The sequence below is a fragment of the Cryphonectria parasitica genome (assembly GCF_011745365.1).
Source record: "Cryphonectria parasitica EP155 unplaced genomic scaffold M406scaffold_1, whole genome shotgun sequence".
In the NCBI taxonomy this organism is placed as follows: Eukaryota; Fungi; Ascomycota; class Sordariomycetes; order Diaporthales; family Cryphonectriaceae; genus Cryphonectria; species Cryphonectria parasitica.
Genome location: NW_024468909.1, coordinates 4651968 through 4667542, shown reverse-complemented (window position 1 = coordinate 4667542; position 15575 = coordinate 4651968). Strand labels below are relative to the sequence as shown.

The 15575-nt window shown below is 53.0% G+C and overlaps 5 protein-coding genes and 1 non-coding gene across 6 annotated transcripts; 3 read left to right on the top strand and 3 right to left on the bottom strand.

Annotated features, from left to right (window-relative positions):
• Positions 1-1461: 1461 nt before the first annotated feature.
• On the top strand, positions 1462-3292 carry M406DRAFT_336263 (cytochrome P450; the record flags this gene model as incomplete). The annotated part of the gene is made up of 4 exons (XM_040921130.1): positions 1462-1682; positions 1719-1803; positions 1878-2003; positions 2099-3292. 4 exons carry the CDS (start codon positions 1462-1464, stop codon positions 3290-3292), a joined length of 1626 nt encoding a protein of 541 aa, XP_040781603.1.
• Positions 3293-4376: 1084 nt separating this feature from the next.
• M406DRAFT_336262 (cysteine proteinase) lies at positions 4377-6805 on the bottom strand (the record flags this gene model as incomplete). The annotated part of the gene is made up of 5 exons (XM_040921129.1): positions 4377-4409; positions 4679-4731; positions 4828-5320; positions 5351-6637; positions 6668-6805. The coding sequence occupies 5 exons, from the start codon at positions 6803-6805 to the stop codon at positions 4377-4379; spliced, it is 2004 nt and encodes a 667-aa protein (XP_040781602.1).
• Positions 6806-7974: 1169 nt separating this feature from the next.
• M406DRAFT_67026 (uncharacterized protein) lies at positions 7975-8784 on the top strand (the record flags this gene model as incomplete). Its single annotated transcript, XM_040925037.1, has 2 exons — positions 7975-8416; positions 8564-8784. 2 exons carry the CDS (start codon positions 7975-7977, stop codon positions 8782-8784), a joined length of 663 nt encoding a protein of 220 aa, XP_040781601.1.
• Positions 8785-10689: 1905 nt separating this feature from the next.
• On the top strand, positions 10690-11705 carry M406DRAFT_248892 (uncharacterized protein; the record flags this gene model as incomplete). Its single annotated transcript, XM_040916570.1, has 2 exons — positions 10690-10821; positions 11040-11705. 2 exons carry the CDS (start codon positions 10690-10692, stop codon positions 11703-11705), a joined length of 798 nt encoding a protein of 265 aa, XP_040781600.1.
• Positions 11706-12491: 786 nt separating this feature from the next.
• Positions 12492-13444, bottom strand: M406DRAFT_232898 (uncharacterized protein; the record flags this gene model as incomplete). The annotated part of the gene is made up of 3 exons (XM_040915921.1): positions 12492-12699; positions 12868-13096; positions 13195-13444. Coding segments are annotated over 3 exons (687 nt in total), but the record flags the coding sequence as incomplete, so codon positions are not given.
• A 1739-nt stretch (positions 13445-15183) lies between these two features.
• Positions 15184-15286, bottom strand: M406DRAFT_t13. The gene has a single exon. It is a non-coding gene; the product is annotated as a tRNA-Asp (tRNA).
• Between the last annotated feature and the right edge of the window lie 289 nt (positions 15287-15575).

The following is a 15575-nucleotide window of genomic DNA, read 5'->3' as shown; positions in this document are numbered from 1 at the left end:
GAGCTGACTGAAATGATGTTAGAACATAGTATGGCGTAGTAACCAAATCTGTTAACAAGTGCGGCTGGAACTTGAAGCCCCACCCACTAACAGCATCAACCTCTTTCTCTCTACAGAACCTGGTCCCAAGCGAGACGCGGCTGCAGGTGATCCCGTCTCCTTCCCCCGGGTTTGGCCCCGTTTCAGATGGGAAGTAGCAAATCAACGTCTCATCCTCATCCTCCATAACGTCGCCTGAATGGCTCACTGGTGCAGTAAAGACCCTCCGTTGAACTCTGTGACAACCTGGAACCGGCCCCATTCCCGCCCTGCTTCTCGCATCTCTGCAGTATTGTGCTTCAGAGACGATCGGCACAGCAGCAGCAGCAGCAGCAGCAGCAGCAGCAGCAGCAGCAGGAGGAGGAGGAGGAGGAGGAGGAAGAAGAAGAGGGAGGAAGGACCAGGGGGCCACAACAGACCGAGCAACAAGGGTACAAGCCCACGTGGATGGAGGAATAAGCATGTCCCCTTCTTTATTCTTTCTCCCCCTCTCTCCGCTCTTGCCTTGTCGCCCTTTAGAGACCATGATGGCGGACCAGCACAGCCCAACACTGGCACGGAATTGCCGCTTCTCCATTTGTGTCAGTTGAAGCGACGCCAAGCCGTCGGTCACGTCGCGATGTGGTATGGGCTTGTCGTTGTGTGTTTGTGGCACCCTGGCAGACTGTGCTCCGCGCGGTAGACGGAGACAGGTAGTGTAGCACTTTACCCTCTACTTTTGCCTTGAGCTGGTATTGTCTCTATGCGGACCCGTCACCCATCTCTTCTTGTTTTCCCACCTAACCCGTCCCTCTTGAAGCTTGTTCTTCCCTTGTCCTCGGCTTGACAAGACATCCGGGCCCTGCAGGTATCAAGGGACTTGCCGCCCCCCTCGTTATAGACTTTCCTCCTTCCAGCACATTCAACCCTTACTGCATTGTTGTGTCTCTGTAATAAACAGACCTCTCACGGACGGGTTCCGGTTTGGTCCTTTTGATTTTTATTTCTATCTTTAAGACGGTGGTGGTGTTCGCAAGTCAAAAGAGAGAGAGAGAGAGAGAGAGAGAGAGAGAAAGAGAGACTTGCCACTCCCATTCTGCTCTTCTTCCTCCCCCTCCCCTTCCCTTCCCTCCTTCCTGGACTAACACACCGGGAAGCACATGAGCCGTTCTTCTTTTTCCCGAAACATTTGTTCGTCATTTCATCTATCGGAAGCCAACTACATCGTCTCTACTTTATTCTTATCCGCTCTTTATTCCGTCTTGGTATTGTTTCCACCGCGACTGTAGATGGCCGCTGTCTTCGGCGCTCAGCTTCCGGCCTGTCATTTTCGTGCCGCTCAAAACCCGCTCATTCCCTCTTTACCTCCAACGCCTGTCTTTGAGAGAGATCCTATCTCTCCTAAACAGAACCGAAAGACCTCCTTTTCCTCTCCCAGCGGCCATGTGTGAGACATCCAGCCACACGAGTCCGATCGCAGTCTCGCAGCCGTCAACGTACTCGTGCTGCCCCATCTCGCCCATGTCCGTCAACACCTCGTCCTTTGGGCGGTATCTCAGCATGGACTCGTCATCCATCGACCTCGTTCAGGCCGCGCCTGTGGTAGTACGGGCCCAACACCTCAACTACTATGTCACCATAGCCCTGGTGTTCCTAGGCGTGTGGTGGTTTCAGTCAACACAGGCAGCCAAGTCAAGCAGGGTGAAGAACGTGCCCTTCTACAAGGCGTCTATATTAAAGTGGTACTTTGACGCCGAGACTCTGATTCGGGACTCCTACCTCAAGGTATGTATATATATATATATATGTTTGCATCGACGTTACTCTTTGGACCTTGTTTGCGCTGACACGGGAAATAGTTTCATGATCAGGTCTACCAGATCAAGGCGACGGAGGGTCTCCAAGTCTTGATACCAACAAATTTCATCAACGAGTTGAGAGCCCTGCCTGAGGACGTCCTCAGTGCGAGAGAGGCTCTCAGCGAGGTCCGAAACCCCGACATGCCCCCCCCCCCCCCTCTTTGACCAGTCATTGGCGTCGTTTTAGTGTCCCATTTCATATACTGACGACAACTATATAGGCGTTGATGAGCAAGTACACCAAATTCTGTCCTGAGCGACACCAGGATATCCTGCCGACTTTGATCCGAACAAAGCTGACGCAAAATCTGGCTCGGCTGATACCCCAGCTGAAGGAGGAAGTCGAGTTTATGACGGCCACCGAATTTCCCGAGTGCAAGGACTGGACACCTGTCAAATTTCAGCCTTTTGCCCTGCGGTGCGTGGCACGCACAAGCGGGCGCGCCTTCGTAGGCCCCTCCATCTGCCGCCAAGAAGCTTGGATGGACACATCAGTCAACTTTGCCATCCACATCTTCCTCGCACTCGTGAAGCTGCAGTTCTTCCCTGAGTGGCTGCGGCCCATCGGGCAGTACCTGGTGTCAGACCTGGGCAAGATCAAGCAGGACACGGAAAAGGCGAAGAAGATGCTGGTGCCCATCATTCAAGAGCGGCTGCGCGATATGCAGTGCCCCGGGTACGAGAAAGAGGACGACTTCATCCAGTGGCTGCTTGACGCGCTGCCCGAGGAAGAGAGGACAGACTACCACACGCAGGCGGAACTGCAGCTCCTCCTCAGCGCGGCCAGTATCCACACCACCAACAACCTGCTCGTGGACTGCATGTACGATCTGGCCGCGAACCCCGAGGACGCAGAGGAGCTGAGGCAGGAGGCGATCGCCGTTCTGGAGGGCGGGGATCCCAGCAGCGGCTGGGCGAGGAAGGACTCCATGACCAAGCTCAAGAAGCTCGACAGCTTCATGAAGGAGGTCCAGCGGCTGTCGGGCAACGTGACGTCCTTCATCCGCAAGGTGCGACAGCCCATCACCCTCTCGGACGGGACATACCTACCCGCCGGCACGAAACTGCTCGCCCCGCTCAGCGGCTTCTCGCATGACGAACGGTACTACCCGGAGCCCGAGAAATTCGACCCGCTGCGGTTCTTCCGGATGCGCCAGCGGACCGAGGACGACGTGAACCGGTACCAGTTCACCAGCATCAGCGACAATATGAATTTTGGCGCTGGCAAGGCCGCATGCCCCGGGCGGTTCTTCGCTGGCAACGAGATCAAAATGATCCTGGCCTACTTCCTCATCAACTTCGACGTGCGGCTCAAGGAAGGGCAGGCGAGGCCTAAGTCGATGGTCTTGATGATGACCAAATCGCCCGACCCCAACGCGGAGCTCTTGTTCAGACGGAGGACCTTGGAAAAGTAAAAGGCAGCCAAGCGATGGTGCCCTTATTTTTTCTTTTCTCGAACATCTCCGAACAAAGCAGGCGGGGCTATTCTTCTTCCCCTTTTTTTCTTTTGTTTTCCAAATCTCCCCCCAAAATACAAAATGAAGCATGAATCAACGGATAAGCCGACACCATGATACCCCAGTGCGACCTCGATATTCATCACCAAGGAAGACGGGAGAAGCCCAAGGCAGACATTGGCCAGAAGCGTGTGGGAATTTCATCCCTCAGCAAATTGGTGGTAACGGAAGCACGGTACTCGAACAAATAGACACGGGAGCAAAAAGCAGAGCAAAGCATACATCACGCGACACAAGGCTCGTTAGGGCTCGGGCATGGTATGGAACAGGGAAAGGGCTCACATATCTATCGGCAGCCCTACGTTCTTATCGAGTCTAATACGGGACGCATACGGAGAGGAGAAAGGGGTCAGCGGAAAGGGGGAGAACCAAGCGGCACTGCATACAAGACAGGCTGGCGGCAAAGGGGGCCCGGAGCCAACCTGTCGTACCATGGACGGTCATAATGCATATCCTTTTACTTCTTTTTTTTATTCTCATTTCTCTTTCCTTCTGAAAAAGGCCAAAAAAAACCAGCACATTTTCTTGTTTTGTACATAGGACAAAGATTCAACACACTAAGGCGTTGTTGGGAGGGAGTCGATTCATATACCATGACCGTGCAATTTGCCTGGTATAATGCATATAGCATAAGGAAAAAAAAGGAAATGGCATTATTGAGCATTAGCGATCCGCTACTATGGTTTTTTTCCAAAAAGAAGACTCTGAAGACTTTCCTGGCAATAAGCCAAAGTGACCGCCTCCGCTGGTTGCTCTTGGACGGAGGGAGGGCTTGATATTATATTTGCTCGACAGTGTATTTGATCGCCACCGAACTAGGGACATTTTCATTAGCCTGTGGAAAGACTTCAAAACAGTGGATACGATCTGCACAGCACAATAGCAGCCCTGCTAATAATTCGCTGCAATTTGATTTCTCATAATATAGACAAGACGCCTTCTTGATGGTAGTCCGCATCCCGTCAACGCCAACGCTATGCAATTAATAACATGATCGACCGTCCTGCGCTCTTCTCTGACCAAATTGGTAGCAATGAAAATTCATCAGTCCCGTACCTCCTCCGGCTGAGACGCAGTCTCGTCTGGAATGGATTCCCCGCTCAAAACAGGCGTGTCGGCACCTTCTTCCACCGGCACGACAGTCACGGAACTTCTTCGTGACACAGAGTTGCCTTCCGATGCATCTTCGTCTCCTCGTTCCTTCACCAGTCTGGGTCCTCCCTCCGCCGATCCGGCTGCCGGACCAAGCTCCGATCTGACGACCTCGGGCTTCAGAGAAGACACCTGCGCCCCTTCTGCGGCCAAGGCCACCGAGCTGATTGCTGATACGCCGTCCTCTTCGTTCGTGGTAGCATTGCACAAAGTGGCGACAGAAAACTCAGACCATGAAGGCGACTTGTGACCTTCCTCGCCGGCCGTCGTGAAGGTCTCACCGGCGTCGTCGGTCTCCAGAGTTTCCCCAGGCGTCACCAGAATCGAGTTGGGATCGGTACAGTCGTAAAACAGCATAAACACACCTCCCTGCAGGAGGACGTCTTGCTCACTGACCTGAGTGACGGTCTCGTCGCTGAGGCGCCACCATTGCGAGTCTGTGTCCTCGCTGTATGGGTCTTCGACCTCTGCTGCCGCAGCGACAGCCTCATCCTGTTCGTCCTCGTGAAAGCTGTCAACATCATCTGCTTGTCCGTCACCCACCAGGTTGGGAGGGCGAGCAGCATCGTCCTGTGGTTTGGATCTCTTCGTAGATTTTGAGGTGTTGACAGGGTGCCTTCTGTAACACACGTAGTGGCCATTCTCGTGTCGACCGTAATGTGTCACCACGGCGCGTAGCTCGTAGATGGGCCCGGAGATCCTGGATGGATGTGCGTCGCCTGCCACCATCGAAGCGGTAGCATCAATCACCCACTGCTCATGGTCGCCCCCACCCTTAGCAGAGGGTGAGCCGTCGCCAGCTACCTTGGCCTCTGTGGGAGCATTGACACCCCCCGCACTTCCGACGCACCAGGGACCCAAGTCGAGTGTCTTAGGGAACTGAACAGCAGCCGTGTTCTTGTAGGACCGGAACGTCATCGGGTCGAAGACGGAACGGTTCATGTGCAGCACCAGGCTCCGTGGGGGTCGCCCGATTGCTACCTGTTTGGTCTTGGTGGAGCTGACCTTCTTCGCATCAGGTATTCTCAGCTTCTTGAAGCTCTCATCGTCAAACTCGTCGTCCTCCAGCATTGCCTCAACAGCACTCAGCCTGTCTGCTGCTGCGGGGATGGCCTTCGCCAGATGCTGCAGGCTTCTGCGGTATTCCAGAAGGGTGCATTTCACGCAGTCGACACTGAATATGGATTCCAGCTGCACGTAGTTGTCGAGGAGCTCGAAGAGGTCGTACTGTTCGACGCCAACCTCGAAATTCAGGGTCAGACAGTTGAAGGGAATCATGGAGAGCCCCTCCGAGTACCCGCACACCGTGCATGCAACACGCTGTGCAGAGAGGCCCTCAAGGGGGTTGCGAATAGTCATGAGTTCCGAGCCGGCCTTGGAGAGCACCGGCAGGCTCTGATATCCACTGTCATCACTGTGCTGGCTGGTCGTCGTGTCGTCCCTGCTCGGCTCCGGCTCGAAGCCGGGTGGTCTGTAGGCGGCTTTCGCTCCCTTTTCTATATCCTTATCCACCTGATCCATGAGCCGCGAGAAGTATTCTTGGGCATCTTGTTGTTGTATCGTGCTCATATTCTTTAGCACCCCTGGTGTGGACAGGGTCTTGCCATTGTTGGAGACATCGTTGAGGTCAGCGGCAAAGGCACGCAAGGCTCCAGCCGTGGTCAGAGTGTCACTGCTTGGTACAGCATGCCCCGGGGCCAAACCGGTCAGATACCGGGGCAGATGCTTCAGCGATGCCAGTCCCTGCAGCACACTGTTCTGAAAGCAAGAGTTGTCCCAGTTGCTGAGGCCAGCGGGCTGGCATGAACCGCCCTTGGGGCCAGAGAAGGTATTTGTGTAAGCCCGCCTACCGGCCTCAGACACCGACGCCACAATGCCTCCGGGCTGGTCGACGCGTAGTATCCGGCGCAGGACGTCGCTCTTGGCAGCGTGTGTGGTAGGCTGTGGTTGAAGCATCGGGATCGGGAAGGCGGGAGGGTTCACCCATCGATCGACGGCGTAGAGCAGGAAGGCAGGAGTGAGGAAGACGAGGGCTTTCCAGAGCAGCTCGGCGGGGTTGGGCAGCTGTTGACCGCGCGAGGCGGCCCTGCTCTGGGCGAGTTGGTATCCGACTCCGCAGACGATCGCAAGAACAGAGACGAGGACGCCGGGCTGCGAGATCCAGGCCGCCAGGCTGACGTCAGCCCGAGATGTTCCGTAGACGGGATGGTTCTGCAAGCGATCGAGAGGCCCCTGGTTCTCTGTCGTGGAAGAGGGCATCATGTGGCAACGGAGAAGAGAGATGAAGACGGGGAGGGCCGTCCCATCGGCTGTGTGCAAAGAGGCGGTCGTTTAGCTCTGCAAGTCTTAGTAGAGGGAAGTGCTGAAGTGGTTGCTAGTGCTTGTCGCCATGACCGGAGATGCTCTTGCTCATCATAGGAGTGGAGAGGCGATGCAAAAGAGCGATGGACTTGTGTTGACATTCGAAGGTGTTGGTCGTGGTCGATTGTGTTTTTGCCGAAATATTTTGGGTGCAGGATATGATGCTAATCTTGCAACGGCAGGTTGGAGGAGGGTTGTAGCAGGGGGTCCCCCCAGGTCATCCATGCGCTATAAGTATGGGCTTTCCGCTGGACACCCTGTATCCACTAAATGCCATTGTAATACGGCTACAGTGCTAAGTAGTAAGCAATCCTCACCCCTTCTCTCCACCCACTCCGGCGGCAGCAAATGACTGCTGTCAGTGCTTTAAAGCTCAGGCGCTATAGCTACGGTCCAGGACGATAGCTATCCTAGACACAGAGGTTGCGAACTTAAGTCACCAATCGCTCTTTTCCACCCTCCAACTTCCTCAGAATCAATAAACCCTAGTACGTACGAAATTTTGGTTTAAATGCGGCACTAACATCATTCAAATAATTATCGAGTCCTGGGAGGTGCCAATGAGATGCCATTCTAGGCGTTTCCTGCTGTGAGCGGCGATGCGCCCCCCCCCCCCCCCCGCGAAAGAACCGGGGGATCATACCCAGTGGCCGGCCTCCCCCACGGTATTCACATAGTAGTACCATGAGCCTTGATCACGAAAAGAAATCGAATGCTTCCTAAGGAGCCGCGTGCCATCGGGACACATGAAGACGCGTAAACGAGACACGACGAGGATGGCGCAAGCCTCGGTCCTGTATTGAGCCGCGCTGACCTACCCACGATAAAAGCTTTTCTCCATACGCCTTCAGTTGACAGTTGACGATGCCGTCACTAGCGTCTTGTCGTCAGCACCCAAAGGCCGCTAGTGTTGGCAATCTATAAAAGATGCCATGCTGTGTCGCTGAGACCGAGGCAACTGAACATCATCGACATCCTGAGTACGGTAGCTCTTCTTCTTGTCAAATTGGAGGTGTAACAATCAACAGTCCAGCCCCTCATCTCATCAACAATTTCTTCCCACAGCAATGTCGGCCTCCTCACCCTCCTCCGGCCTCCACATCCGCAGAGCGCACAAGGCAGACATCCCCACCCTGGTGAAGATATCCTCCGAGGCATTCCGCGGGCGCCCTCTTACCGAGGCACTCTTCCCGCCACACCTGAGCAAGGGGCTCGATCAGGAGGAAAAGCTGGCGTTCAGAAGGGCGTGGCACGAGAACGGGTTCGATAATGAGAATCGGCACTATATTGTCGTCGTGGACGGCCCTGATGATAGCAACATCGTGGGTTCGGCGTGTTGGCAGAGCCGGGACGACCCCCTTGAGAGCCAGCTGATGCCTGAGCAGCTGAGGGCGCAATGTCCACCCACCATGGATCTAGCTGCTTTGGACATCATTGAGAGGGACACCAAGGTCCTGAAGAAGAACCTGCTGGATGCCCTGGGCGAAGAGGCATACAAAAACTCGTGGTGTGAGTTGTCCTTCTAAAATTATCGTCACCCCCCCCCCCAACCCCTCTCCCGCCCCCTCTTTCTTTTCCCTCCTTTTCATGCGCTCTTGTGCTGGTCATGTTCGTATGCGGTCAATCAGGATCTGTGCTGAGACTTGCCTATTCTAGACCTTGCAGCTATCTCTGTGGATCCAGCTCAGCAGCGCCGGGGTATCGGGAGGATGTTGATGGACTGGGGTGAAGAACGAGCAGCAAAGGAGCACAAGAACATCCGTCTGATGGCGAGCGCTGCGGGGGCCAAGTTGTACCGGGCCCTGGGCTATGAAGAAGTGGGTGCAGTAGAATGTCTGGGAGGTATGGAATATGCATTTATCAAGAAGGCTGCATAGATAGAGAACATCAAAGCTAGAATAGGAGCAGGACAAATCTCGTAGGCTTCAATATGATGCTGTTGTGGAGATTGCCTGTGCAGAAAGTGTGCGTGGAATCATGAAGGCAAAGACTAATCGCATCGATATTGAATAAAGATTCTTGAGTCCATAACAGCTAGAAGGATGAAATGAAGGAGCTTATAAGAGCAACACTGTCCTCAAATCAAATCTATTCATAGATATATCAAGTCTTGCGGGTTTAGTTGAGTTCTATTACTTACCAAGTATTAGGCCACAGCTATGAACATGTTTGGTAGCAACTTAAATGCAGTCCAAAATCATCTACATTACTAGAGACAATAGACTTTCATACATTGTATTTGAACAAATGAAGGCTTGGATAGTGACACCATGACATACCCATAGAGCCCCTTGAGAACTTGCAAGTGGGCATGAGATCTCATGAATTCATTCAAAGCTAAAAATATCAGCTCTCCATGAAGCTTTCTGAACAACTTGACTACATGCTATTCTCTCAGCCTGGTAATAGCTGACTTTCTTATTTCAATATAATATACATATGGAATTTGGTGTCAAAGCTTATTTGAGATAGAAGAATGATGCTCCGTGCCGGGTTGTGAAGACTAGCTTACAGCATCTACTCACTTCCCGGACTCTGCTCTAACAGTCTACACCACAAGAGAGTGGAGGGCCTTATTTCATGTCATAGATACTATGTGGAAGTGTGATTGGGTCATCAAAGTAGACGTTTTGTCTTGCGTGTGTGTATGTGTGCGTATAGTCCAGACTTCTTGCCATTTTAACCATCAGACAAAAGCGAAGGTGATAAATAAGGGGGGGGGGGAGGAGAAGAGTGACACTATCTCAGAGCCTGGCCCTGGCTAACAGTTGAGTCACCAATGAAAAGCTACAATGAGATTTCAAGGTTGCCTGAACCGGCAGGTGGGCTCGCTTACATAAGTACGCTGACCAGGGACTCTAGCCAAGTCTCCTCCTTCTTGACATCTTCTCTGGATATGTAGTAGAGAATCTAGTGTGCCATAATGGCCCTATAATCTAGAGCTTCCTCTTCTTGGGATGGCCTGACTACTGAATGCACAAGTTTTCCACTCAGATGACCTAAGAAGCGTTTTCCACGCAGTAGAATCAGTGGAATCGTCTCACCTACTCGTACTTGATACATAAATCGAACGTGTTGGCTTTAAATCACAATGTTGTCAGCAAGAGCATATGAGACAGTATAAACATCCATACCCACCCAGGATGAGCCAAGGTGGCAGGGAAATATCAGTCATGCTAGTATTGATTGAATGAATGAGGAGAAGGCAGAGAACGATTCCGAGCCCTGGGAAGAAATTAGTCAAGATGGGACAGGCTTAGTGTTGAAAGAAGGTGAAGAGGAAAGAGACTGTAGGCTTCTAAAGGAAAGCACTAGGTGTGACCGAGTTTGTACATATGTGCTAATGTGCCCATTATGCCACTGGCACTGACTACTGACTCACTACTACTTGTATGGTACTCACTATTCCCTTGGCGCTACTGTGCCAATTGCTGAGTATGGAAACCCGCTAAATGCACAATAGCCCTAAATGCATGAATCATATCTGCAGGGGCTTATTGTTCTACCGGGTTGCTAAGGTCACGCTTGACGCAAGTCGAAGCGCGACTTCCAAGCTCCCTTTCTCTAACCTGCAACCTAGCGCATCTTCTTTCTCTCTCTTAAGCTGGGTTCCAACACGCACAGCCAAAAGACCCTCCCTCTTTTCATTTCGCTCTCTCACACCACAAAGACCTTGTGCCAGCCGACTTCCCACCTATCCTTGCACTTCCGACTCCCATTCACTACTTGCAACCTAATCAACACCAGGTTGTCCTCTTTTCTCAAGCCACGATTCATTAATTATGACCGACTACGCGTCTCTCAAGGTCCCTGACCTGAAGAAGCTCCTTTCGGAGCGCAGCCTCCCCCAGTCAGGCAACAAGGCCGACCTCATCGCGCGCCTGCAGGAGCACGACAAGAGTACGTCCCATACCGTTCTTCTGGCTACCACTACCACTACTGCCATCGACCGCCCGTGACCCGTTGCCCGAACTTCGTCAACCCTCGACTTCCCTGTCGCGCGCCCTCCCTTACTTTCCGTTGCGGTGCAAGAAAGCTTACCAGAACCCGCCGTGATCCAGGCCAAGCTGAGGATGTGATTGACTGGGACGACGATGACACTAAGGTTGCCGCCGTCGCTACCAAAAAGGAGGATCCAAAGCCCGCTGCAGCTCCTGTCGCCGCGGCGGAGGCAGCTCCCGCCGCACCTGCGCCTGCTCCCGCGAGCGCCGAACCCGCCGAATCAACCGTACCTCCTACCGCTGAGGCACCTGCCGAGACCGATTCGACACCAGCTGCTGCAGCGCCCGAGAAGAGTGGCGCCGCCGCCACCGCCACCGAGACAGCTGCCGATAAGCCAGCCGAAACCTCATCGTTTGCGCTAGGCCTCAGCGCTACCGAGGCCGACGCCGAGCAGAAGAAGCGAGACGACCGCGCCAAGCGCTTTGGCATCACTGTCGACAAAGAATCAGATGAGGTGAAGAAGAATGAACGCGCCAAGCGCTTCGGCATCGAGACCAGCGCTGTTCCCAAGGGCCTCGACGAAGCTCTCCCCGAGCGCCGCCCAAAGCGCGGTCGCGAGCACGGTGATGATGGCCAGCGCGGCGGCAAGAGGCAGAGCCTGGACAACCGCAATGGCCGCGGCCGCAACAACAACCAGAACAACCGGAAGTTCGGGGGTGGTCGTCGAGCTGGTGGTGGTGGCGGCGGTGGCGGCGGTACCCGAAACCAGGCGCGTGGTGGCGGCAACGTCCTTGATGACCCAACAGAGAAGGCAAAAGCTGAGCGCCGGGCCAAGCGCTTCGGAGGCGACAACTAGAATCTGTTACCGCATGGCGTTCTGGCTGACAAGGTGGAAATGGCTAAGGCTAAGGCGCGTGCTGAGCGATTCGGTGTGGTCACCTGGAATGCGAGCCATCGAACCAGACGATAGGCGGTGCCAGCAGGGAGCAGGGAGCAGTGACTGCATTTGACTCTGCACCGATCTCCTGTGGCGTGTTGCGGACTTCTCACCATGAAAGTCCGCCTTGGCAACTTCAATTGCGAACCGCGGTGCGTTTGTATACTACCTTGACCACAGTGAGGCGCCGGGATGGATTTGATAGGGAAGAATGACCGGCGTTAAAGGAATGCATCTTTCAAGACATGGACACAAACCAAGATTATACCCTCGATCTGCTTTGCGCACAGCCACACCGCGCATTGACTAGGTGTCTCAAGCACCAATACGTGACGCTTCCTCCACTTACACGGGATATCTTCCGGTTGCTATATTACGACGTGAAAAGGACCTGAACCGGCCGAACAAATCCCCGTGCACGGTTCCCAGGAACACAGCTTTCATGTAAAGAATCACTCCGAAGCGCAGATGCTATTGACACGAGGCTTCAATTTTTTCAATCACAAGACAAAAGAAGGCATTGCACCAGAACTAGAACACCTCATACACTTTGTCTTTCGAAACATCTTCTCACATGTTGCGTCCTCATATCATCACTCAACCAGCTACTTCATTGTCCATAAGAGGCGTTGTCTCCCCCTGCCCGGATGAAGGTCGTCCTGACCCTTCTTCTTCTTCCTCCTCCCGCCGCTGTGGCCGCCGCGCCCGACTCGCTACATACCACAATACAGCCTGCACCAGCACGAACAAGGCATTGTCCACGGCCGCCCATCCTATTGTCTGGTACCAGTAGCCCCAGGGGATGCCATGGAGGGGCATGTGGAAGCGGAATGGCCAGTACAGCGCCGCGACGAGGAACACCATGGCCTGTAGGGCTAGGCCGTGGGGGCTTAGCGCGCCTGTTCTACTGAGCCTATTTTGGTCGCCATCGTTGGCGATTACGTTGTTATCGTTGTTGTTGTTGTTGTTGTTGTTGTTGTTGTTGTTGTCGTCGTCGTCGTCGTCGTCGTCATTTCTGCGGTTCTCGCGCTGCAGCTGTCGTAGCTCTCGCAGCTGCGGGAAAAGGGCCACCAGAGTGAACACGGTGATGACGGGAGCGAGGAAGAGCGTATGGATGCCAATAAACATAGCCGCGAACCAGCGACGGTCGTTCTCAGGGCCGTTGAGGCCTTGGGCGGGGAGGGTGGCCTCGAAGATGACGGGGATGATGGAGATGCAGAGGAAGAGGAGGTAGAGGGTGACGACTGTGACCTTGGTGCCTAGTTGGCGGGGCGGATACCACAGGAAAAGGGCGAAACTGGTTTTTCCCTCTCGAATAGAGGATGGTTAGTTGCGTAGATGATATCGAGCGAGAGAGAGGGGGGGAAGAACAAGCCAAGGGCATTTATAACACACAGTACCAGATGACCCAACCAGACAGCGGCGAACTGCAACGTGTTCAGGTAGTCTCCTACATCCGGAGGCGATTTAATGATCCACTGGGTCCCGGGGTCACTGACGACGATGATGTGCAGCCCCAGGGCGAACTGCTCCGTCGCCGAGACGAGGTTCAGGAGGAGGTAGAACGGAGCGATCCGGACACATGTCTTGTACGATAGGATACGGTGGGCTTGAGGACCAAAGGAGGCGAGACTTGCTATGAGCAGGATGCTAGATAAAGAATTATATACATGTAAGTAGAGTACTCATCTGGGTGTAAAAGGTGACCAAGATATGGTCCTGCCTTACATGCGCAAGAAGTTGAGCACGAGGTCGAGCACAATCATTTTCCTTCTTCTTTGCTTTGCTTTATTTCTTTCTTTTCCTTTCTTGGGTATGAGAATTGGTCGAATTGATACAGAGAGCCAGTCTGCTTCCTCCCGCTATACTTCAAGTACCCGGTGAGATGATCAGATTCCCCTCCTCGTAATAATCACAGACTTGTTCCCACAAATGCGAGTTGTATTTCAAGCTCAAGTCGGCGTGGGTATGTTTTCTGAATCCTGTGGCTCTGAACACGAAAGAAAAAAAAGGCAATGCAGCGAGGTAAATAAACAAAAACCAAAACCAGCCGAGGCAGGATTATAGGAGGGAGGGAGGTGGATCTTGCTTATGCGTGGTCGGTATGACTCAGCGTTGATCGAAGAGGCTCAGAGGATAAGAGACAGAGGTTACCTTTGGAAGGGGAGCGTGGGAGGGGGGAAATATGAAAAGGGGCAGAGGCGAACTAACTGTAGCAATTGCACATGCTCGCCTGAAGGGTTGAGAGTAGAATGTGCCTGCGAGCGCGCGTGTTTGTGGTATGACTGCAGACGGGGCGTGGCGGTCTCCTGAGGTCGCTTGCAAACTGGGCAGCCAGCATGCAGTGGTCAATTGACGATAAGAAGATGAAGATGACGGGGCCTGGACTCTCTCAGCTTGGTTAGAAGCTTACTGCCAAGCTTTTTGCCAAGTCTACTGTTTGGCTGTAATTTACAGTATGAACCATCTCAAATGGCACTGCATCAGCTCAAGGCCGGGATTATCACGATGCAACTCTGAAAGGGCAAGGACTAATTTCTGTTATATTTAGAGTGTAAAGACAAATGTGGTTCAGTGCGGTTTCTCTAGACTCAATGGTGAAAAATTGGTCCTGGATCTTGAAAAGTCGTGGTAGGGAGAAGCTGCGTGGCATGCCATTTCGAATCAGAGCATGTGTCCAGATTCAGATACGTCAACAGCGGTCAAGGAATTACTTGCCTGGTCAACAACCGCAATGATTATATAGCCCTTGTGACGGCGTGCTTGGTGGGGAAAGGCGAAAATATATATATGTGGCTTTGTATGATTTATTCTTCCCTTCACCAACACCTACGAGATTGACTTCGCTGTTCCTCGTCTTCCGTTGCTCTCACTCCAATAAGGTTGGACGAAACTCTCTCCCTCGAACAAGATGAATTGATTCCCTAGCCCTCTTGTGAAAGAGACAAGGACCTCTCTGGGAGGAATTATATTGCCTTCCCCGCCTTCCTTTTTCGGCAGTTTACGGCCCTTCATCTATCTCGATCAAGACCGCTGCACAGACAAACAGATTGGCCGTCAGCGAGGTACACACTAGACATGGCCAGCAGACAGACAGAACAACCTTGTCCCAAGTTCACCCAGTCATGGAAAATGAATAGGATGATCACAGCAAACCTGCAGAAAGAGAAAAAGGAATCAGGACCGTGCTCAGGTCAAAGATTTCTCGCTCCACTTCCACTCTCACTCCCGAATAGCTTCACTATATCTCTTAACCGACTGACTCATTTGACGCGTCCAGAAGCCTCGATTCCTTACCCAAAAGGAAGGTAATCAGGCCCAGGAGGAGGCCGGAGAAAAATAGCTATGTCGCGTTGCTCCCAGGAGCTGGTCGGGAAGAAAATCAAAAAGCTCTTTTCTCTTCCGCTGGGAATCGAACCCGAGTCTCAAGCGAGCTCAGCTGCTTAGTGGAATCTGAGGCAACTGACAAGCTTGAATACTGACCTCCGTACTACCAAAGAGCACTGTTTTTGAGGGCATCTTGAGGTCTGGGCAGTCATGTGAGAGGTGTCCTTGTGTGGTGTGGTGTGGTGTGGTGTGGGGGAGAGACTCTCGCTGACGGACCAAGCTGATGCTCCCATGTTTGTTCACCTTCCTTTTTTCCATTTTAGAAGTAGGAAAAAAATATCATGAGAAGCAGAAGATGAAGAACAACAAGGAAGAGTTCATAACCAACCAGCAGAAGCTTGGGGCCTCTCATCGAGCGACAGCAACGTCGTTGAACAAAGCATCAACGACGTCCCGGCCACA